Below are 25,622 nucleotides of genomic sequence, written 5' to 3' on the forward strand. Positions count from 1 at the left end.
AACCCAAACTTAACAAAATGAAGGATGATAACAAAAAGAGATGGGGAACCAGCTCATATACGTCCTCTACCTCATAATGTCTCATACTGCTTCAAACAGTTTACACCCAAGAACCAAACTGTATCTACATCTAATAGACAACAGACGAAAAGAACAACATTGATCTATCTTATCCTTATCATGAAATAGACAAGTGAGATAAATACCCTGAATCATCTAGCTTCAATTTCTCTACAGCTATTTTACTCTCATCTGTCCATTGTTGCTAACGTCTAACTGGAAGGAAGTAAGAACAGATAAAGAAGAAAAATAAAATAGTCATCACTTCTTCTTTTTTTTGATAATTGTATTCATTGAAGTATGGCGGTAAGACTTAAAATTATATAAACTATACTATTAATAATATCTTGTCAATAAACAGAAACATTACTTCATTAACAGTGATATGAGTAGGAGTAATGCTACAAAAAACAATGTTAAACTGAAGTTCTAGAAATTCATTCCCTAAAACTACCAAGGAATAAAGAGAGACAAGTAAGCAGAAAAGATTACAAGAGATGATTACTGCCTTAAAATCTCCCTCGACCCCTGAAGCCACCACCTCCACCTCGAGGAGCACCTCTTCCTCGAAAGGGAGCACCTCTTCCACGGAAGGGAGCACCACCGCGACCTCCTCCTCTAAAGCCACCTCTGGATCCACCTCTTCCCCCACGACCACCACCTCTAGAAGCTTGTGAACCCCTACATTACAAAATCCAGGTGAGAAAGAAAACTTTATCCAATCATGGAGAACAACACATCTATTCTGAAGGGTAGTTCACAGGACAAATTAGTACATTAAAAACGAATTAACATGATACTGCAAACACTTCCTACTGTTGTTACAACACCTGCGAACTCACTGTCAGATTAAAAAAATTACAGAACAGAAGTTCCAACCAACTGAGTAATATAGAATCAAAATAGACAGTAATACATCTGATTTCTTCTATGCAAGAAGGCTCTATCCATATGCTTGGACAACCAAAATGTGTTTCGATGAAAACTTGCAATGTGTGCTAGTTGAGTTTGGGGTAAGATAAAGGGATTAACAAGCTATAGCATGGCACAAGCTGGTCAGCAGTGAGAGGAAAGAAACAAAAGAAGACTAAAACCAAATGCAGACGACTTCTAAGTTCTAATAGAGAACAAACCAACAACCACCCAGGTTAGATACACGTGTAGGAATTAAAGAATGTCCAGCGCACAAAATGGGCAAAGCGTAAAAAAGACATAAAGATAAAATAGATTTAAAGAATAGCCCGAATAGCTTTCTCCTTGCCCAATTTAGTGTATGAATTAACATTGACAAGCCATATTATATGTCACTAAGGTTGCCTATAAATGTCATGATTCATATAAGTCATGGCACCAGGTTAGGTTTTCTTGGTTGCAAAAGCCTCAATATCTTGACACTAAACTTCGTAAAACAAGAAATTAGCCATACAAACCATGATTATTTGACTCTGAAAACTCTGAAGAAGATTTGAACACATGAGAAGCACAGAATCTTCCATAAAACCCTACATGTTTGGCAACATATTTTGGGGCAAAAATAACACTATTCCCTTCTAGAAGGGGGGGATAAAAATATCATTAGTTTAGTCAGAGAACAGACTTTCACAGAGCCTCTAATGACAAAATGTAAACCAGAGCAATCGACAAGGAACCATGTTAAAATGCTACCATCAAACAAGATTAAAATTCAAAAAATGAATAACAAAATTCAGTAGATAGAGCTGAGGGTAATCATACTTAGGTTGTGGAAGGAATCTCTCTAGTGGTAACAACTTTGCTGGATCAATGTAAAACTTGTCTCCTGCTGCATAAGAAGTTGCAACAATGCCTTCCATCATTTTAACCGAAAATAACTGCAACAAATAAACCCAGATTATCAATTATGAAACTAAAAAGAACTCAAAAATATAACCAAAAAGACGGATGAAGATCTTTTCCACTACCTAACTTTTAGGTTACAAAAAATAAAAACCAACAACTTACAGATTCATGGATAGGGCCAAAGATTTCATCGACTTTGCCAATCTGGGTTTTGTTCTGCAAATAGATTGGAGCATTGAAATATGGAATCTTGGAATGTGTCAGTTTAGTTACAGCATCACCCTCACAGGCATGTAAGAAAGATGAAACCTCTGCGGAAAAAAAAATCAAAATCGATTTAGTGTATAACATAGCAAGAGAGCTTAAACCCTAGAGGGAGAAAGAGACAGACCTACGACTTCGGAAGGAGGACCTTCATCCCTAAATCCACCACCACGACCACCTCCAAAACCACGACCCCCACCAAATCCACGACCCCCACCTCCTCTGCCACGACCACCGTCTCTGCCTCTGAAACCGCCACCACCTCTTGGAGGACGCATTTTTCCTGTCAAGATGACTAAACCCTAAACCTTCCTGCCTAGATGACTAAACCCTAACCCTAATTCGAAACAGAAGGGAGAGAAGAAAACAGTGCTGAACTGAGAAGGCAGAGCCGTCTTTTATACCAGGCCAGTTATTTTATAGCCTAGAGGCTAGAGCCTCACATTGTTAAGGCCCAAATTTTAGTTTTTTTTACAGCTTGTTTTTTTTTCTTTCTTTTTCGGTGTTTTTCTTTTGAACACCAATTTTGGACATGCCTAAAACTTTCAAGGCATACAAAGGACTAGTCCTAACTTGGGTGACCTTATAAGGGGTACCCTATGGGGTGGTTCAATTACCTATATGCCCTTAAATCCATTAAATTACTACTAATCTATCCCTAACCCTAATACAAAACCTATAATCAACTACACCTAAAATCAGTTTCATTCACCTTCTTCTTCTTCCTCTCCACAGCCGAACTCCACACTTCCCTTTCTTTTTTTTCCATCGCGGAAATTTAATTGTCGATTTGTGAAACTATATAATGGATCGTCGTAAGGCAGTATCTCGTTCAAATCGATCGATTGAACAACCTATTCATGAAGAAGAAGATTTAGAGAGTGAAGAACAAACTCAAAATCAACCACAAAATCAATCGGAAGAAGAGATTGAAAAAGAACCAACGCCGGAAATGAAAATAAGAAGGTTAGTTCTACAAACCCATCTCATATTTGATGTTTTTGATTGTTTTGGTCGATTTAATTCGTCAAAATCATGTGTTTTGCGGCGGTTACAGGGTATGGTTCGGCGTAAAACAAATGTTAGATGTGCGCCGAGCTGTTCTTGAAACTGAACCCTGAAAGTGCATATGAACGGCTCGGCGTATATCTGAAATTTGTTTTGAGCCGAACTTAGTAAAACAGAGACTTATATTTAGGATCGGCTTATTCGATGGTGTTAGTTTTGTGCCGAATATGTTTTGTGAATTTCAGAAATTTTGCATGTGCGTAGGATCGGCTTGTATGGTAGTATTAGTTTTGTGCCGAATAAATGTTGTTTGAAATTCAGAAATTTTGCATGTGCTTAGGATCGGCTTGTATGGTAGTATTAGTTTTGTGCCGAATAAATGTTGTTTGAATTTCAGAATTTTTGCATGTGCTTAGGATCGGCTTGTATGGTAGTATTAGTTTTGCGCCGAATAAATGTTTCAATTCATAAGTCTAGATTCGGCTTATTCGATAGTATTAGGGCTGCGCCGAATATCATTGTTAAAATTTCATAAATTTTACAAGTGTGTAGGATCGGCTTATTTATATGATATCATGTTGCGCCGAATACATTTTTGAGTTCATAATCATAGGTTCGGCTTATTCGACAATATCGGTTGTGAGCCGAATACAGGGTTCGGCTTACTCGACAATATAGGTTTTGAGCCGAATATTTAGGATCGGCGTATAATTATTTTGTGGTATGAGCCGATCCACTCTCTGTGTAAGCTAATAAAAATTTCAAGACATGATTCATACTTGCGCCGAATTAGTCTTATAACTTTCATACTTGTGTCAGGACCAATGCCGCGGGTAGGGAGATGTTGAAAAAAATGAAGGACAAAATTGATTCCAAAACACCAATGACCATGGAAGAACAAAACTACCTCTACAAAAAGTGGGATGCAATCATCAACAAAGGAGAAGGACCCGAGGAACCCGGACAAAATCCTACCACTAAGAAGAGGGGTCGTGGTTAAATGTCCTTTTATGTTTCCAACTTCCTTTTAATGTTTTTCTTAAGTTTTAAGTACACTTTTATGGTGTTTTTAATTGTGTTGGGTTTGGTTATGGACACCTTCAATTTCATGTTTTAATGAATAGCTTAACGGTTATGCGCCGAATTTATAGAGTTCGGCTTATCCTCTAATGTTAGTTACGCGCCGAATCATATGCTTTCAAGAATTCCTTCTTTTTCTTTACTCGTGTCTCCAACGGTAGCTTAGCAATATTCTCTAATTCTTTCAACTTAAGTGGTTGAATTATCGGTTGACATTTTTTCCTCACATTGCACCATATGTGAAACGTACAAAGAAAATTGAATGCATCCGGAAATACCTTCTTAATAGCATACATCAACGATGAATCTTGATCGGAAACGAACACTTTAGGAAGAGCACCCTCCCTGAAGATTAACTTCAATTGTTCTAACCCCCAAACATAACTCTCTTTCTTCTCGTTTTTCATGAAACAAAAAGCCACGGTGAACGGTGCCTTTGTCGAAGTATGCCCCACAATGTTCATCAACGGCATCTCATATTTATTAGTCTTGTACGTGCAATCCAATATAATAACTTGTGGGAAGCATAAAGCCAATTGGGCGCATTCCGGGTGGGAAAGGAAAAGGTGTGTGACTTGACCAAAGTCATCCAACTTCTTTTGGCAAGCGTAGTTATTCTTCACCCCTAACCACATTACTTGTTGCATCACCATCCTACCTTGCAAATTGAGTATTATAATCTTTTGTCTTGCATTGTAGATAGTTTGCATAGTCGACTTGTTATTGTTGTTGTCCGCCTTCAATTTGCTAAGAATCCTAGAAGGTGGCAAACGTGCTCGTGTCATTTTATCCACTTCTAGCATCTCGTCGGGTTTGAGTCGCGCTACTTTCGCATGTCCATGAAGGTCTTTGGGACGTGGGTGGTTATGACGACAATCCATATCTTTATTCATTATCCAATATTGATCTTCTTTGTTCATGGACTTATTCTTGAGGTTGAAAACGATCTTGAAAGGGCAATTTCTTTTCTTCGTCTTCGTCCTATTCTTTCTCCCGGTCTTCCCAACGTATACAGTACCCTTTTTAACCTTGCTAGAGCCGGTTCCACTACGCTCACAAATCATTTCAAACCGATCCCATCGGCTTTGTTGTCCTTTAACTAGTACACAATTTATCTTCATCGCGTGTTCCTCAAGCTAATCCAGAACTTCTGGTTTAGTTTTCCATATCTACGTTCATTCCAAAACAAGTAATTAGTAAGCAAAACTTTGGAATATTCCGACAACATTAAGGTAAGCAAAAGGTTCTTACATACCAAATCATTTTGGAAGTGATCCTTAGTATCCTCGTGAATTATGTCTACTGGATCAGGTTGATTTTCCATGGGTCCAAGCACGATCTACAAAGAATATCACAAGGTTAAACACTAGAAAGGGAATATAATAACAAGGTTCGGCGCATTCGATAATCACATTATGTGCCGAACTATAAACATTTAGAGGTTTCGGCTTGTACGATATCCTCAATATGTGCCGAACCACAAACAATATTTTAACCCAAAAGTTAACAAATGCATGTTCGGCTCAGAAGATAATCATATTATGTGCCGAACCTTGGACATAAGAGGTTTCGGCTTGTACGATATCCTCAATATGTGCCGAACCTCGAACAATATTTTAACCCAAAAATTTACAAATTTATGTTCGGCTCAGAAGATAATCATATTATGTGCCGAACCTTGGACATAAGAGGTTTCGGCTTATACGATATCCTCAATATGTGCCGAACCTCGAACAATATTTTAACCCAAAAATTTAAAAATTTATGTTCGGCTCATACTATAATCAAATTATGTGCCGAACCTTGAACATAAGAGGTTTCGGCTGATACGATATTCTCCATATGTGCCGAACCAGTAACAATATTTCAACCCAGAAATTAAAAAATTATGTTCGGCACATACGATTTTGGATATGTAAGCCGAATTAGTAATGATTCTATTCCGGGCTATTCAGGATGTTGTTCGGCTTACTATGAAACTTTCATATAAGCCGAACTAGTGTCTAGCAAAAGGGTTGGAATTGGAAATTATAGGTTCGGCGCATGCAGTAAACAGATTCAGTAAGCCGAACCGTTCATCAATGGTAGATTCGGCTCATAGATGTGAGCCGAACCTCAACCTGTTTCGCCGAACCATGATTCAAAAAACCTAACTTTTGATAATTGAGAGCTATAAAAGTGAGATTAAGTATAGGATATAAGTGTACCTGTGTATTAGAAGAATTGGGTTCCTCATCAATGTATTCATCATCAGGATTTGGCTCATAAAAATCATCATCTTGAGTTTGTGTTTGAGTTTGAGCTTGAGTTTGAGTGGGTGTAAAATCATTCTCATAATCTAAGAAATCAGCCATTTCTGGATCATTGTTGTAGTTGATGTGTATTTTCGTAGGTTTTTTAGATGAATGATGACCCTCCTCATCCTCCATTGAATCAAGAATTAGAATTTTCTCACTTTCTCCTTCTCTTTCTCTCCTTCTTAACCAAACCAAAACTTTGATTTTTTTTTCCTCAAATTTTTCATCTAAACAACTCTTATAATTCTGAAAATTATCTTAATCACTAAACAAAATATTTAACCACTAATCAAGATTATTAACACTAATACGTAAAGGGCAGATTTGCCATTAAAAAAATTTTGGGTTAAGGGGTTATCTGATTTTGTTATTCAACAACCTTTTTTTGTCTTCATTCAGTATGCCTTGAAAGATTTTGGTATGCCCAATATTATGGTTCTTTCTTTTTGCTTTTTGAAGTGTACATACAACCTTTAATTGGGTTAAATACAACCCTTAGTTCCTAACTAAAAAAACAACACCCATCTAATTAGCTAGATGCAACCTAATTACTTTTTACAATTTTTTCAACCAAAGACAATGTTGACTGTTTTTTTGTCTATAATATAAATTTCTATTAATCGACTGGTTGAATTGAAATATCTTTTTGGTCAGATCACGGTAGATAGTCACCTTTGCAATATAATCATTTGGATTCCATGATGTTGCAACCTGTCAAACTTGCTGACGAGATGGTACAACAACAGATCCATATATTGCACCAATTTTCCTTCGCCTAAAAAAATTCGATGCCTATACCTAAAAAATCGATGCATATACCTACACTTCGTTGCTCTACTTGAACCCCTATATATTTTAATCAAGTTGGTATCAACTTATCCAACAACTTTAGTACCAGAAGATTATAAGTTCTCTGAACTTGCATACACCATCAAATGGGTTTGACCTAGATTTTTGTTTTGATTTATCTAAAGGTTTCGCATGGATCTTCCTGGATCACTCTCGGAATAATTACTATGATTAGGGTTTGAATAATAGGTGATTTAGTAAAGAATAAAAATAAATCCTAATTAAAATCTTACGGTTAAGGTAACTATAAAAAGATGATCATGGTGGGTTTGGTTGCAGAATTCACAATTCATGCAAATCCCTTGTGTGTTTGGTAACTCGGTTAAAATATTTAGGATTCATAGAATCTCTTTGTATTAAATTTTTGTATTGTTTGGAAATACCCTCAAAATATTAAAATCCTACATATGCATGCAGTCTAACCTCGATAAATGAATATTAACGAATAACCTCATCCAATGAATAATTTTCTTCGGTCTCGTCTTGGGTAAAGGGGCTAAATAATTTAATGAATAACTTTTTTCAAGTTCTTAATGACAATATAAAGCATAAAATAATTACTAATTTCCGTACATAATGTATACTTATTAGACCAAAGTATTTCATCCATTCAATAATGTTTATACAAGAATTCATTTCTTTTCAAAAAATACATGCAAAATTGATTGTTTTTTCCTTCCACCTAAACCAAAATGCATCACGTCATCAATTTTTCGTCATGATGCACAACTTCTAGAATATTTTTCTATGTGTAAAAAGTAAAATTTTTATGGCGATAGTTGCTTGGAAAGCCTCACTTGATATTACTGTTATTACATGGTTTATGATCATTCTCATCATTTATTATGGACTCTGTAATTTCTTCGCAAGTAAGTGATTCGATAACTGCATATTCTTGTTAGGAACGATAAATCAAAAGATGTTCAACGTCTAACACAATCAAAAGATGCTCAACTTCCAGAATATTTTGCTACGCGTAAAAAGTAAATTTTTATGGCGACTGTTGATTGCAAAGCCTCATTTGATATTACTGTTATTACATGGTTCGGGATCATTCTCATTATTTATTACGGACTCAGTAATTTCTTCGCAAGTAGGTGATTTCATAACTACATATTCTTGTTAGGAACGATAAATCAAAAGATGTTCAACGTCTAACACAATTATATAGTGTAAACTAAATTTGACATCAATTGATAAGATGTAAAAAATAATATCTAAATGAATAAATATTCATCTTCGATAAATAAATAACCTCGCCAAACGATTTTATTTTTTCCGGACCTAAAGCTACTCATTTATCGAGGTTAGACTGTATATATATATATATAAATATGTGTGTAATTTCAAGATTAAAAAATGGGTATACAAATAACTTGATAAGTTTCCCATCAAATCTAAGGGGGAAGGGGTCGTACTCCATATGGAGCATTTGCTAGAAAAGTGATTCTCGTTGTTCCCTTATATACAAAAAATTATTTTTTTTGGCAAGAGTTAGATTTGAAATGACGTTCACAGTTTCAAGTTGTACATTATTGTTAGAGCAAGTACATTATATTAAAATAATTACTACCAAAAATAACTTCAAAGTACCAAGTGAAAGTGATGGGGGTACCAAGATACACCACCAAATTTTTCTTGGGCAATATGTATGGACAAACTCAACACAACTCTGAGAGTAAAAACTCAATCGAGGAAAGTGCCCATAGTTATATCTCTCTTGTTGTTACAACGTTTACAAAATTGAATCAGTGAACCTAACTACAAAGAGAGTTCTTGGACGGTACCAAAGACCAATGTCCAAGGATCAATCAAGTATTTTCTAACTAACAAGGTTGGACCTAGCTACTACGATTGATCAACGCACAACCTTTGATATTTCAATTATAAAGATAAACCATATAATGCGGAAAAAGAAATAACACAAACACCAAGAGTTTTGTTAACGAGGAAACCACAAATGCATAAAAATCCCGGGACCTAGTCCAGATTGAACGCCAAACTGTATTAAGCCGCTACATACACTATCCTACGACCAATTAACTTCGGTATGGAATGTAGTTGACCCGAAATCAGTCTACCACTGATTCAGGTACACTCGCGCTCCTTACACCTCTTAAATCCCAACATGACTCTACGCAATTTATTCCCTTAGACGATCTCACCCACGATTAAGAGTTTCTTTAACTCAATTGAAGACTTTAAACCAAATCTTCCTCCTACACATTAAACATATATTTGATTTCTTGATTTACGATCTAAATGGATAATCATATCAAACGATAGATCCAGGTGATAGAAATCGATATCAACCTAGACAAGAGTCTGACTATCCTCAAAATCCGGACTTATGCATCCCGAAGTGCAACCTAGATTATTATTCACCTCACCAGTATAAAACTTCCGGAATCAACAAAGTATGAGACGCAGAGACTTTGTTGATTACTATCTATCTTGATTGATGAAGAAAGCTCTACAAACAATCAAGATCAAGATACTCAAGTTATCAAGGTAAAAGATAATTGGACCTGACTTCACGAATCCCAGTGAAGTCTTTGTAGTCGCTAAACCCTAAAATGGTTTTTGAATAGGACGACTCTAGATACAACTAGGACACACCAAAAAGTAATGTCGGGATTCAAAGATCCTATTTGACAAGAGTTCCCCTTATATAAACTTCAAAGCATAGGTTGCTTCAGGTTTAAGCTAAGTTAACTTTGGAACCAAGCAAACAATATCCACCATTAGATGAGAGCTTCGAATCTTAAGTTAACTTGGTAGGCTTTTAAAGATATTATATTTAAATGCAAAAAGATCCCCGGCAGCGGCGCCAAAAACTTGATAGTCCCCGGCAACGGCGCCAAAAACTTGGCAGGCCTCGAAAGGGGTATAAAAATGAAGCAATAATAACGGGGGCCTACAGTAATACCGCAAGTGCACGGTCGTCAGTTGTAGCTCGTGCAAGTACGGGTCGATCCACAGAGATCGGGTGTGTTTTGGAAAGTGTTTTAGCTAATTGGGTTCCTAGATTTGCTTTGGGCTATGAAGCCTTTTGGGACTGTTGGGCTTAAAGTACTAATGGGTTTGTTCACAATAAAAGGAACTGAGCTTGGGCTCAGTTGGTCTTTGAAATGCAAATTGGGCTTTGGCCTTACAGTGAGTTCAGGCTTTTGGGTTAAGCCCACAATTAATTGAATTGGATTGGGCCTTAATGAATTTGGGTTTTGGACTCAGTTGTCTAGATCTTGGGCTTTTGTTTTAGTAAAGAGTCTGGGCCTTTGGGCTTTACTGATTTGAATTGGGCTCAGTTGGATTGGAACTTGGGTTCAGTTGGCTGCAGGAGAAGGAGTGGCAGGGTAGCAGCAGCCTGACAGCAACAGACAAGGCAGCAACAAGAGCAGCAGCAGCTTGACAGCAGTGGAAGTGGTAGCAGCAGTAGCAACTGTGACAGAAGGCAATGTAGCAGCAGAGGAGCAAATACAACACAGGGCAAAAACAAGAAACAAAACAAATGAAAACTAAACAGCAACAAAACAATGAACAAAAGCAAAACAAAACAAGAATGAACCAAGGCCTAAGGCCAAGGGCAGGGATGAATAAGAAACTGAAATGAAGCAAAGCTAAGGCAGGATACAGGCAAACTAAAAGAATGGGAGGAAAATTAGCTTGCTCATTGTCACTAGTGAGCACTAATTTCCCCCAATGCACAATCAACACTACAACCTAAGCATACAAGGAGAATGGCAAGAACATCAGCTTGCTATGAGCACTGATTTCTTGCCATTGCACAATCAGCACATTGCTTCACAGATACCTAGCCTAGCATTCCTTCAAATTGACAGTGACAAAGCAACAACAAACATGATAGTGAATTGATACTAACAGTGAGCAACATCTAAACAGGATACAACTAACTGAACTAACAATAACAGAACATTTAACATATTTATAACAGAACATTTAACAGAACATACTAACTGAGCAAGAAATTAACAGAACATTTAACATATAACAGAACAAAGCAAGAAATTAACAAAACACAGCAAGAGAATTAACTACTAGCACATTTAACTGAAACATGAAAATTCAACAGGACAAGAGAATTAACAGAACTTTAGCAGTCCTGGATGTGGGCTAATCCCAACATGAGGTTTACAACACACCCACACCCATATTTATACCCAATTTCAGTTTAGGGTTCATACCAAATTTTCCTAAAATCAAACATTAAAATAATTGGGATTTCTCACCTAATTCACCTAATTCGGCCATACCCATATCTTCTCTGTTCTTCTCCATGCTTTTTCAATTGAAAATTGGGGACAATTTCCCAAATACCTAATTTGGCAGAGAAATTAGGGTTTCAGATTTTACCTTCTTTGATGCGATTTCTCTTCAATTAGCATCGACCCATGTCTTCTCTGCTTCCCTTGCGTAATTCCCATGCTTCAATTTCATCTCTAGGTCACCTACTTCATCAATCTCTCACGCTTAGGGTTTCAGGGAAGAAACGTGAGAGATTGAGGGAATAGGGGGCTAGATAGTTAGGGGGTGATGATGGTGGAGGTGGGGTGTTGGTAGAGGAGTTGGTGATGGAGTCAGAGCAGGTGGAGAAGGTGGTGGTGGTGATGGTGGTGCGGCAGGGTGATGGTGGTTTCTGCAGAGGAGTGGGTGGAGGAGGAGGGCTCGATAGAATGGGAGAAAGGGAGTGTTTGGGTAGGTGGTATAGGCTCGGTTGCTAGGGTGTTAGGCGGATCCATCGAGTCGGATGAACAGCGAGGATGAGCCGTGGGATATGGAGATGGTAGGTAGATCGGACGGTGATGCGGAGGTAAGCGATGAGCGACCGTTGGATTATATGATACAACAAAATCAACGATGACAGATGGAGTTAGGTGTTGTAGTGTTAGGCGGAGATATCAAACTTTGATGCACAGCAAGGGAGCGACCGTTGGATTCAACTACCATCTAATCTGAAGGCTTGGAATTTCAGCGCTGTGGTGCTCGGCAGAGACATCAGATTTTGATGATCAGCAAGGAGCGACCGTCGGATGCTTCTGAGAAATGATCTGATGGCTGAGAACGGAGGCGCTTTTGTGTGTAGAAAATGAGGTTGTGCGCACCATTCTTCGCGGCTTCCTTGCGTAATTTCTCCCGGCTTTTCACTACTTTTCTGCTCTTTTCGCTCCGCGACTCATCCGAACTTTATTTATTACCTAAAAATGCAAAATTAATTAATAAAAATATTTATTCTTGAAAACAATGAAAATACAGAATATGGGATAAAATGTAGAATTAATGCATAAAAGATGAGTTAAAATGCCAACAAAAAGGGATAAATATATACATTATTTGGCACTCATCAAATACCCCCAAACCTGAATTTTACTTGTCCTCAAGTAAAACAGAACTAAGGAAATCCTAACTATACCACTGTCGCTGGTCTCTCGAATGCATTTAGCGTATGCACTAAGCCTTTTAAACCACTAAGTGTCCCTAGTGGACGAGTGAAGTCTCGTGAAGGTTTACCAGAGGTGTGCCTACAAAACCTAAGGAAAAAATATAAGCTCATATTCCATCAAATGTGACATGTGCAAAACAGTTTAAGCTCACAGCAAAATGGAGATGTCAATCTAGCTATCGAAGGCACAATCCTAGCACTGATAACAAAAAAAGACATGTGATAAGAGTGTAAAGTGTATCTACACATGTGTAAAGAAAGATCTGAAGTTATGACTACTAATCACCAAGAGATAGTTTCTCAGGCTAAGAACTGAGGTCGAAATCTAGCTAGCTGTCCGGACTTTACGAGAATTGTAAATGAGTTGGAGGTATTTCACAATTACTCGCGTTGTACATCAATGGCATACACCCTCCTTGCTTATTACAATGAAACAACAAAATGACTCTTTACATGACTCTTATTTACATTGACTATTCTCTTTTTATTTTTGGAACAAGAGATGATGGAATTGATAAATACTTGATTTTTTTGGAAACACTTTTGATACATGTACAAAAGGAAACAAAAGATTACATGACACTTTGCAAGAGGTAGCCCTTTTTGATGCACCCAGTTAAATTCGATGGTTGTCTTTCTTAATGTAACCTCCACCTTCTATCCCAACCAACCAAAGAACAAGCTAGTCAAGTTTCGTTCAGTATTCTAAAGTGATTGGCAATCGTAACTTCCTATCAAACACCTTGAAGATCGAGGCCATACATGTATTGGTAGATCGTGCGCGTGCAAATTTCTTATCACTATGTGAATTGTGCTAGAATCAGGGTGCCTAAATATCTAGACTAAGACTCCTAATAAAAATACATATTTGCACAAGAGTCAACATTTCAAGGTAAATGAGCTCCATTTTTATGATTTTTCATTTTTTAATTTTTTTTGGAATTTTTCAATTTTTTCAAAAAGATGGAGTTTTGTTTTCAATTATGGCATATTATCATGGTATCTACTCTATACCCCCAAACCTAAACTAAACATTGTCCTCAATGTTTCAAAATATGGAAAGAATTAAAATGCAACATATGGAAAGGGACATGCTGAGTAGAGTAAAAGGAGAGAGAATACCCGATTTCGGCGAAAGCTCGATTAAAACTCCGTTATTCAAGGCAAAAATCCATCATATTAGGAGTCACAATGGATGAGCACAAAATATATACAAAAGGAAATTTAACTAACACATTATCTACAAGAAAATTTGGTTTTTAATGGGATTGGACTTTTTGGGAAAAATTTGGTTTTGTCGGGAGACATTTGGCTTTGATGGGAAAAAGAAAATTTTTGGTTTTTTAGGGAAACATTTGGAAAACTTTGGTTTTTATGGGAGAAATTTTTGGTTTTTGAAATTGGGAGCAAGCCCACTGTTGGTCCTCTAATGGAATGGGAGGAAGGCTGCGGCCCACGAAACACTAAGTTTTATTTTGAAAGTTTAATTTGGCCCAGGTGGTTAAGGCCCGACGTTTGTTTTAAAACTTTGGTTTCGAGGTCCACTCTTGAGTGGAAACAAGCCCACAATCGGTTACAAGCTCAGCTGGGTTTAAACCCAGAGTCCAAAATACAAGTCCAATGAAAGAATTTAAACAAACCCACAAATTAAACAAACAAGCCCACAAAAATTAATTACAAACCCAACAGAAAATAAAAAGCCCAAAAATTGGCTTTAATATTACAAGCCCACAATTAAAAATTGGAAGCCCACAATTCGGGTTCTCTTAAATGGGTTACCTTTTAAGCACAGCCCAACTGCTCTGATATTGTTGCAAAAACCCAGTTGGGCTTTGGTTCTTTTCCTTGGTGGCGTCCCAGCAGAGGAAAAACTGGTTCAGAACAGCAGGTCCAACAGCAAATGAAGTGAAGCAGATGCAGATGCAAATGCTATGCAGTGAAATGCAAAAATAGCTAATAAAACTACAAGAAAAACACAGCACCAATCCCCGGCAACGGCGCCAAAAACTTGGTAGGCTTCTAAAAGGTCCTAAAAATTATCCCCGGCCAAAAACTTGGTGGGCCCGGAGATATGTATAAAATTAAGCGCAATAAAAACGGGGGCCTACAGTAATACCGCAAGTGCACGGTCGTCAGTTGTAGCTCGTGCAAGTACGGGTCGATCCACAGAGATCGGGTGTGTTTTGGAAGTGTTTTAGCTAATTGGGTTCCTAAATTGTTGTTGGGTTTTGAAGCCTTTTGGCTTAAATTGGGCTTTGAGTGCTAATGGGTTTGTTCACAATAAAAGGAACTGAGCATGGGCTCAGTTTGGTCTTTGAAGTGCAAATGGGCTTAGGCCTTAAACTTAGGCTTTTGATTAAGCCTGAATTGGATTGGGCCTTAATGAATTTGGGCTTTGGACTCAGTTGTCTAGATCTTGGGCTTTTGTTTTAGTAAAGAGTCTGGGCCTTTGGGCTTTACTGATTTGAATTGGGCTCAGTTGGATTGGAACTTGGGTTCAGTTGGCTGCAGGAGAAGGAGTGGCAGGGTAGCAGCAGCCTGACAGCAACAGACAAGGCAGCAACAAGAGCAGCAGCAGCTTGACAGCAGTGGAAGTGGTAGCAGCAGTAGCAACTGCACAAGCAGTGCAGCAGCAGTGCAGCAGATGAAAGTGCACAGCAAGGCAAGTGCACAACAAGAAAAGAAGTAGCAGCACAAGCAGCAGGAGCAAGAGTGGCAGCAGCTTGGCAGGGCAGCTGCACAAGCAGTGCAAAGAAAGAGCTGCACAGCAGCACAAGAGAGCACACAGCAGGGGACAGCAAATAGAATGTACAAGCAAGGAACAAAGCAACAGCAAAATAAAAGTGAACAGAAGCAAATGAAAATTACAGTGGACAAAACAATGCAAAAGCAACAGAAAATAAAATGAAAGATACAACAGGGCAACAGCAAAAGCAAAGAACAAAACAAGAATGGACCAAGGCCTAAGGCCAAGGGTAGGGGTGATAAAGAAACTGACAAGAAGCAATACTAAGGCAAGAATACAGGCATTCCTATAGAATGGGTTGAAAACTAGCTTGCTATAAGCACTAGCTTCTCCCAATGCACAATCAACACTACAACCTAAGCATACAAGGAGAATGGCAAGAACATCAGCTTGCTATGAGCACTGATTTCTTGCCATTGCACAATCAGCACATTGCTTCACAGATACCTAGCCTAGCATTCCTTCAAATTGACAGTGACAAAGCAACAACAAACATGATAGTGAATTGATACTAACAGTGAGCAACATCTAAACAGGATACAACTAACTGAACTAACAATAACAGAACATTTAACATATTTATAACAGAACATTTAACAGAACATACTAACTGAGCAAGAAATTAACAGAACATTTAACATATAACAGAACAAAGCAAGAAATTAACAAAACACAGCAAGAGAATTAACTACTAGCACATTTAACTGAAACATGAAAATTCAACAGGACAAGAGAATTAACAGAACTTAGCAGTCCTGGATGTGGGCTAATCCCAACATGAAAATTACACACAACCCATGGTGCTATTTATAGTCACAGACCCAAATTATACAATTAGGGTTCTTCCCCAAATTTTTCACCCAAACTGACAGTAGACTAGGGTTCAGTAATTTCTCACCTAACTTGATGTAGCACATCAAATTGATCGCAACCCATGCTTTGTAATTGCTCCTACTCCATTTCTCATGCGCCAATTTCAATTCTAGCACACGTTAATCCATCAATCCATAACCTAGGGTTTAGGTTAGGTAATGAGCTGATGGGATAAGGGGCTAGAATGATGGGGGAAGGTGTTCAATTATGTGTAGGATGATGATTGAGGTGGTATGGTGGTGTTTGGTGGAGGTGTGGTGGTGACAGTGGAGGTGAAGGAGATGGTGTACGGTGGTTCTGCTGTGGAGAAGATGGTGGAGAGGGTATGGCTCGACTGTGTTTGGGTAGGGGGTGTGTTTGGGTTAGGTGGATGGGCTCGGGTACTAGGGTGTAAGGCAGATTCATCGAGTCTTGATGATCTGTGACTCTGAGCTGCGAGATGCGGAGATGGTAGTAGATCGGACGGTGATGCGGAGGTAAGCGATGAGAGACCGTTGGATTATATGATACAACAAAATGAACGGTACTTGATGGAGTTAGGTACTGTAGTGTTAGGCGGAGATATCAAACTTTGATGGACAGCAAGGGAGCGACCGTTGGATTCAACTACCATCTAATCTGAAGGCTTGGAATTTCAGCGCTGTGGTGCTTGGCAGAGACATCTGATTTTGATGCTCTATGAAGGAGCGACCGTCGGATGCTTCTGAGAACTGATCTGATGGCTGAGAACGGAGGCGCTTTTGTGTGTAGAAAATGAGGTTGTGCGCACCATTCTTCGCGGCTTCCTTGCGTAATTTCTCCCGGCTTTTCACTACTTTTCTGCTCTTTTCGCTCCGCGACTCATCCGAACTTTATTTATTACCTAAAAATGCAAAATTAATTAATAAAAATATTTATTCTTGAAAACAATGAAAATACAGAATATGGGATAAAATGTAGAATTAATGCACAAAAGATGAGTTAAATGCCAACAAAAAGGGATAAATATATACAATATTTGGCACTCATCAGTTAGGTAAACCGTAACTGAACCGTGTATAAAGACTATGTTCAACATGGTTAGCCGAAACAAGCCGATTTGAACTTAAAAGATTAACATTCATTTTCATGTTCACTGAGATATTAATATTGAGTCACAATCATGTGAGCAAATGAGTCTAGTGTTAATCAAAGAAATGATCAAATGCAATAGAAATAATTTAATCGCAATTGAATCATGATCGACATAATTTGTAAATGTACAAAGTACAATTACTTGAATCGTTCGTGAATCGGCTAAGTCATAGTACGCGGACCAGTTTGTAAACTTATATGCAATTACCGAGTTCTAGAGTATACAGAACTTTTCAGTTCATAAACCGGTTTGCAAGTTATATAATTACCAAGTTCCGGACTCTACACAACTTTTCAGTTCACGTATCGGTTTGCAAACTTTGAACTAACTCAAAGTTCCGGAGTCTATATAACGTTTTAGTTCACGTACCAGTTTACAAACTTAAGACCTTTGGTAGTTCCGGAGTTCACATAACATCCAGCTTGCGTACCGGTTTGGGTACTAAACTGGTTCTAGAATATAGAACAATTCTGGCTCGCATACCGCTTTGATTATTTTAACTCAGTTCCCTTACCACAGTTCCACAATGGTTTGTATACGAATATACGTACCTATATGGATCACGAAACAAGCAGATTTTTCCATGATGTACATACGAATATGCATATCACACAAATCTGAAAGTCGATATATAAATACTCACGCTACGTGTACGAATACATGTAATACGACTTCAGACATATAACAGTTTTATCAGTTTGTAAGACTGGTAACACTGTCTTGTAATCCGAATATAGTGGTTATATATTTCACTAAATCAATTCGAAACATTCATGAAAATATCAATGCCACATATCACTGTTCCAGGCTATTTTTGAATGATAAACTTGAATCATGATTTGGTTTCGAACAATAAATTGTTCTCCACCGAATTTGATCAAGTATGAACAAATGTTCATTAAGCTTCGTCATTATATTTCGAGAAATTCGTAAACTAAATAATTAGTTCTCGACTCGAAATTCTTGTCTATGCAAGCTAGTATAATTACTTATGCGACAATCGTCTCAAGGATAGAAAGGTGAATATAACTTAAGAAATAGGTGGTTCAGTCTTCACTTACCTTTTGTCGCTGAAGTTCTTCAAAAGCTTCGATTGATCTTCGCCTTCAAACAGTAGAATGCAAATAATGACTGGCTCGTTTTTCAACTCCACTATCCTAGACCGAGTTACCTAATAGTATACTGTAAATCAAGATATAGTTTTGAAAACTAAATTTGACAACAAGCTTGATATAGCAACACTTGTGAGTTTGACAGAGCAATGCTCTAAGTAACACCGAGAATATATTGTGTACAAAGACACAGTAGCCTAGAAGAAGATCTAAAATTTTGAATCTCAATCTAGATAAAATCTTAAAAAGAACTTAAAATTTTCCATACAATGGAATTAGTTAAGAAAAAACAATTATTAAGCGTGTGAAAAGTTTTCCTTCAAAATTAAAGAATATTGAATGGGTCCAAAGCCAATAGTTTATTAGGTTAAGTTGTTTATCTTTTAAGTCCATGAATTTAAGTGGTGACTTCGTGAGCTCATAAGAGAGAAAATAATATTGAACTCATAAGAGAGAAAATAATATTGAACTCAAACGCAAATGAAGTTATAGGAAAGATCCAAGCCTTTGGATTCGCGAACTCAAATGTTCAAAAAGTCGCAGGTGAACTCACCCTTTTAGGTTCACAAACTCAAATCGCGGGAGAAATTTTCTTCACTAGGTTCGCAAACTCAAATGTCAAAAAGGTCTCTGAAGAAATTTCTACAACAGGTTCTTGAACTTACATATTTAGGTTTGCGAGCATAATTGACTTTAGTTTTTGAGTTTTACAAGCAATATATTCAAAAACTCAAACTTTTGTGTTCATGAACTCAAGTGAGTGAAAATTATTAGGAGTAAACTACCAAAAAAAAAACAAAAAAAAAAAACAAACAACTTTACAAACTCACCAATGAATTTGAAAGTCTTGAGATTTACATTAAAACACTTGTGCTTTCTCTCAAGCTTAGTTTCGAGTTCTCGACAAAAAAGAGCTTAGGAAGTTGAAATATCACTAGACTTAACAAAAGCTAATCCGTGATATGATCTTCTCCGATATGATCATTTACTTAAATACTCAACTTTTGCTATAGTAAAATATACATATATAATATGATCTTCAATTTTTAATTCTTCTTAAGTAACTTGGAAAATCCTAAGGCTCTATTACCTGACTTTAGTATGCTAAATCAAAAAATAGTTTGGGATCCAAACTTGACAACGTACTCGACATACCTAGGTATGTGTGTTTAAACGAGCATTCACCCCAATACACCTTCTTGAACGAGATTGTAAATATATGTTAATATTTGTGCTTGAGTCAATGAATTTAGATATTGTTTTATTACTCATTATCAAACATATTTTTCTTATTCTCGTACAAAAAAGAATTCGAGATAATGGGTGTTCACCCATATTTCAAATTGTAATTTCCGCTTTAGCCATCAAAATTCTTTTAATTTAACATTTCCATAAAATCCAAAGCGATATTCAATTTAGGATTTGCAAAACCCCAAATATATATACGAATTATGCCACTTATCAAATGTTAAATAAAAATGTTATATTAAAAAAAATGCTTTACACATGCGAAATTTGTAGCATATTTTAATCTCTTGCATTTAGGAATAGTTTTTTTGCATGAAAAACTTCATTTAAGTATATGAATACATTTACTATTGAAGTACGACTAATTTATTTGTTGAAATGTGTCTCACGTGTGAAAAACACGACGTGTCATTATACGAACTTTTGTCGTTGTTGATGAATATCTTTTTACATATACCTTTTCTAGTGCAATATGATTTATTTTCTTTTCCTATAAATATTTTTTTCGCATATAATGCCATTATGAATTTGGACAATTTGTAACCATTTTAAAAAAATTAAATCTTTAATTTCAAATAATTCATATAAAAAACAAATATCGGTTTGAAATACTAATTATTTTCTCTAAAACCAAGAAACGAAGATCTTAAAATATAAATATTTTTTATATTAGATATATGTAAATATTCATAGACGGGTAAAAGTGGGATGTTGTTTGGTGAAAAGTCATACTTTAAAGATTGTGTTAGATTCCACCTAGAGCCTTCAGAAACAATGAGACGGCCCTGGATAAAGGTGCTAGTCTGCTTCCCAGCTTGACGCTCTAGGGTTCAGGTTTTAGGTCGATTTGTGAATAACTACAAAATGATTGAAAGAACCCCAGCTTCTGCTGAATGACTATGCAAAGCATGAAACAACCACGAACAACCGGTACACACCCTAGCTAGGGAAATTCTCATGGATACCTATTTATATGGCTGTTGGAATATTAAAGGGAAAGCAAGAAAAAAATTACTATATTACCCATCAACCCTAATATTAACCACTGCATCAATTTATAATTTTTTATTTATTTTTATTTTGAAGAATAGACTTATTTACGGCTAGCAAATATCCATCCAATGTATTTGTTCTTTGCAACCGAAGGATAGATTCACTAATGTTCGAATGTATTTACAGCTAAAAAATATTCAGTTGTGATTATGAAAGTTTTCTTCTTAATAATCAAATAACGAAACCAGACACGGCTAATGGAACCCATTTATAGCAATTATTCATCTATGGTTAGAAAATGTGTTTGTTTTTGGTAATTGGACATCAAACCCAAATACGGTAAGATGAATCCATCTACGGCTAGGAGATATCCATTTACGACTAGGACATATACACCTATTGTAAGGAAATGTGTTTGTTCTTCGTAATTCGAAAACAAACCTATCTATGGCTAGGTCGAATGCATCTACACCTAGGAAATATTTATTTGTGGTTGCATGAATTTCTTCTTCTTCCCTCTTGAAATCTTGAAATCTAGCTATGTGAAATATCATTAACCTAATCTTACAATCAATAATTGATTAACTAAACTAATTAAAATTATTAAAACATGATAAAATGAGACTAATTATAGAAAATATTTTAATAAGGGATTTTTGGTTTTCTTTGGAATAACCATATTTTTTCTCATCTTTGTCAAAATTCACGCGACCCTAAGAACATGTCTCTTCCAATGATAATAACCAAATCAACACAATTGTTGGGCCAAGTGGATAAACCAATATAAATATCCCACTGTATATGATACTGATCAAATTGGGCATAAGACTAACTCTCGTGATGTTAAATTCAAGGTTCAACTTTCCATCCACGATAGCTTGAACTATAGGCTAGCTCTTATATTTTTTACTTGATTCGAGTAAATTTCTCCCAACGATTTGGCGAATTTGTGCCCAACTATTTGGCAAAAAGAGTGGAACTATTAGACACCAAAAAATGTCTTCATCCGATGGATCATACTTATTTATGCTAAATTGTTGGCGAAGAGATTTTGATTCACCTCTCACTTCAACCATTTGTTTGATCTATAACATGAATGTTGAGTTTAGATAACAATTTTCCAACTTGAATCTTAAAGTCGGACAACCATGCGAGTTAGCTAGCTTAACACCTATATAGACACTGCTCAATCCACTCTCGACTCACACCTCAATACACTTTTTTTGATATCATTACAAACCTTCAATTCTCACAAATTTTCGGTTTTATTTCCTAAATATATCTCTTTACAGCATCCGCTCAATTTGTTATTTGATATAATGGATATGGGTATAACAGCTGATACAAAAACCAACTTGCTTTAGTTTTCTTGATACGAGAGGAAGAAATGTTAACCCATATGTCTTATTAGATTCAGATGAAGAGTGGGAAGAAGAAAGCACAAACATTTTTAATGATGAACATTTACACAAATGCTACGGGAAAAAATTCAATAATTATTTTGTTATTTGATGTGTATATGTAGATCAAGATTTCGAGCATATATCCACATGGGTCGCAAGCTTGTTGATTATGATTATTGGAGAGCTAGTTTTTCCGGGTACAACAAGAGAATAAAAAGTTGGAGGAAGTTGAAGGAAAAAGAGGACTCTGTGAAGTGTGCTAGGGATTTGTGGTTGTATCTAAAAAGGGGTATGATATATTTCTGAATACGAGAAAGGGAAAAAAGACTGGTTGATGTCGGAGTTTGTGAAGGGTTTTGAATGATTATATAAGGCAAGGAACGATAGAAGTGACTTGAGGTCGTGTTGAGTGTCTTGATATTATAGGGAGGAAAAGATGATTATGAGGTGTTAATATGTTAAAAAGAAATGGGTAGTTGTAAACTGAGTTCTTGCATAACACCCCGAGTTCCGGGCCAGGATCAAGGCCATATGGAGATTTGAACTTAACGCATTACAGGTCAGAATTAAACTATAACATTTTTTAAAATTTATTTATTACACCAAATACAATTGAGGTTTATATAATATGAATCCAAATATATGAATTCGCTCATCATCTTTAACAACATATTCTACAAACATATCAATTCAAATTACATTTTAGTAAATACAATCAATAAGCTAACTTCTTAATTTCCACTTCCACATTCCGCAATATCTGCAAGAATGTCAATTGGGGTGAGATGACGGCTCAATAAAATGCATTCCCTTTCTAAAAACATGCAAAAAATATAAATCAATTAAAGAAACTACACAACAAGAAAATATAACACAACTTCAAGGATTTACTTATATATCCATCAAACAAACTGATTCATTAATCTTAATGCAGGAGTTTCCTCGGTCCGTGCCCCGTGTAGCCACTTATCGGGTCATTCTATAAATATCACGAGTTTTCTCAATTCAATGCCCTGCCATCGTTTATCGGGGTCATTCATATAAGTTGCACGAGTTTCCTCGGCCCGCCATTCAAACAAGCATATATGTTTATTATAAAATTATATTCTCATATAACATACATCCTAATGCTCCAAACCACATCACCAACAAGTTGTAATTTCACAACAGTTCTCAGTTTAACAATCATACTATCATTTCACATAAGAAATCTATAAACTTGTATAATATAATATACAAACCCGATCAAGGTTTAATTATCTTGATTCTATGCAACCAGGACATTCTAAAGTATATCATACAAAAGTTTCAAACAAAACCCGCGGTTCAAACCATAGTTATTAAATTTACAATGGATTCCTAAAAACTGGGCAGATTACATCATATTACCAAAATATTAACCTAAAATTCATATTAACCTTAAATTGATTAAATTAAAAGCGCAATGAAAGCTATCATATATATCTACAAATTTTGTTTAGATTACAAATCATTATAACATCATTAAGGTTACCAAAATCAATCTATAACATAAAACAAAACAAGTTTTTGAACTTTAGACGAACGAACAACAATTTAAGAGAAACGTCACATCCGACCATCCTGGTCTCATCCCAGCCAAAAACATCAAAAGTATATAATATTTGTAACCTCTTTTTGTTATGAATCCACTTTGAGTGGGTTCCTTTATAGTTATGATCATAAATAAAAATTAAATTAAATGTGATTTGTTGCTAAGACCTTTATCTTTAACTATCTCATTATTTGATTTCTTATATTGTTCTCCATCTATAAGTAAATAATACACTCAAAGATCCTTAAAATCATGAATCGCAAAATTTCAATTAAATCCATAAATTAAATGGAAACTAAGTTATTTTCCAACCATGGAAAAACCGTGCATCAAAAAACGATTTATAGAGATAATCTATGATGACCACTTATCTTTTTATTTAAATTTACACCAAGAAGCAAAATAAATAAATAAATAAATAAAAACTGCAAAAAATACAAATAATCTATGAAGAACAAAATCCTATAGCATGCCTAAAGGAGAAACAAATCAAAGCACATTTTTTTTGGAAATTACCTGTGATGTGAAGATGTTTGGTGCAAGGAATCACAACCACCATTTTTAGTCCTATGAATAAACCCCTTCAATTGATAAAAAAATGTGCAACAATTCACAATTATGTAATAGATTTTGCATGTTTTTCCCTCAACCACGCATCACAAATCTAATGTAGAAATTTGTTGGACCGTTCTCCCCACATGAGATGAAAAATCAAAGAATGGACTCAGAATCCGTTCAGTTAATCTGCATCACTAGAGAATTTGGACGCATTAACTTATGCGGAGTGAAAATCAAAGGCATAGCCGGGATCAAATTTTAATTTGAGGGAAATTATTAGTTTTGAGAAAATCTATAATTTTAGGAGAAGTAAAATAAAAACTTACGTAAATTTTAGGTTGAAATGGCATCTGAATATTTATTTGTTTTAATATATTCTACGCATAGGACAAGTGCCGACACATAATGTTTTTTCTTTTTGTTTTTGTTGTAGAATCGCGCTAACCTTGGGTAGTTACATTATTATTCTAAATCGTCCAGTTTTTTTTATTTTTCCATGAAAACTCAGGCTATTTTGGGACAAAAATGGTTGTTTTTCTTTGATCTATAATCTTCATGGTCCAACCAAGGGTCCTTACGATATTATTCTAAGTGATGGTATTTTCAATGATGTTGTAGTAAAGAGTTCGTTGAGGCTTGTGAAGGCAATGCATTCTAGAGTTAATAGAACTTAAAAATATAGAAAACTTAACTCAAAATTGATTTCAAGTGATTGGAAAATAACCAAGACACTAGAATCCACTATTACACATGAATGATGTCAAATATTTCATAACTCTAATTATCCTTTATTTCTTAATCCACAAATAATCAAACATATTCTCAAAAATTAATTGTATCCCCTAAGCATAGATTATCTAACCAAAGCATAACCTATCTAATTGAATCACAACTAATGAAGAAAATTATGTAAACTTTTAAGAACTCTGCAAAAGCAGTGATTGAGTGAATTATAATTAAATATTAGAGAAAATGAAATAGTTACCCATTGTTCATGTGTGAATAGCTTCATCCATTGCCTCAGTTATGAGAGAATTAGCCGCTCATCATGTTGGAAACACGCTCAAAAGTTGATTTCATTTATGCTCAAAAGGTTACAAATGATGAATAAGGGAGAATTCTAATAAAAATCGGGTTTGCTACGCTTATAACTGTTGCAAAAACC

The 25,622-nt window shown here is 36.0% G+C and overlaps 1 protein-coding gene across 1 annotated transcript; it reads right to left on the bottom strand.

Annotated features, from left to right (window-relative positions):
- Positions 1-367: 367 nt before the first annotated feature.
- On the bottom strand, positions 368-2,534 carry LOC113320969 (putative H/ACA ribonucleoprotein complex subunit 1-like protein 1). Its single transcript, XM_026568865.1, has 4 exons — positions 2,270-2,534; positions 2,041-2,189; positions 1,795-1,910; positions 368-741 (listed from the first exon to the last, which is right to left on the bottom strand). The coding sequence occupies exons 1-4, from the start codon at positions 2,418-2,420 to the stop codon at positions 570-572; spliced, it is 588 nt and encodes a 195-aa protein (XP_026424650.1). The 5' UTR covers positions 2,421-2,534; the 3' UTR covers positions 368-569.
- Positions 2,535-25,622: the final 23,088 nt, after the last annotated feature.

The sequence above is a fragment of the Papaver somniferum genome, chromosome 11, assembly GCF_003573695.1.
Source record: "Papaver somniferum cultivar HN1 chromosome 11, ASM357369v1, whole genome shotgun sequence".
Taxonomy (NCBI): domain Eukaryota; kingdom Viridiplantae; phylum Streptophyta; class Magnoliopsida; order Ranunculales; family Papaveraceae; genus Papaver; species Papaver somniferum.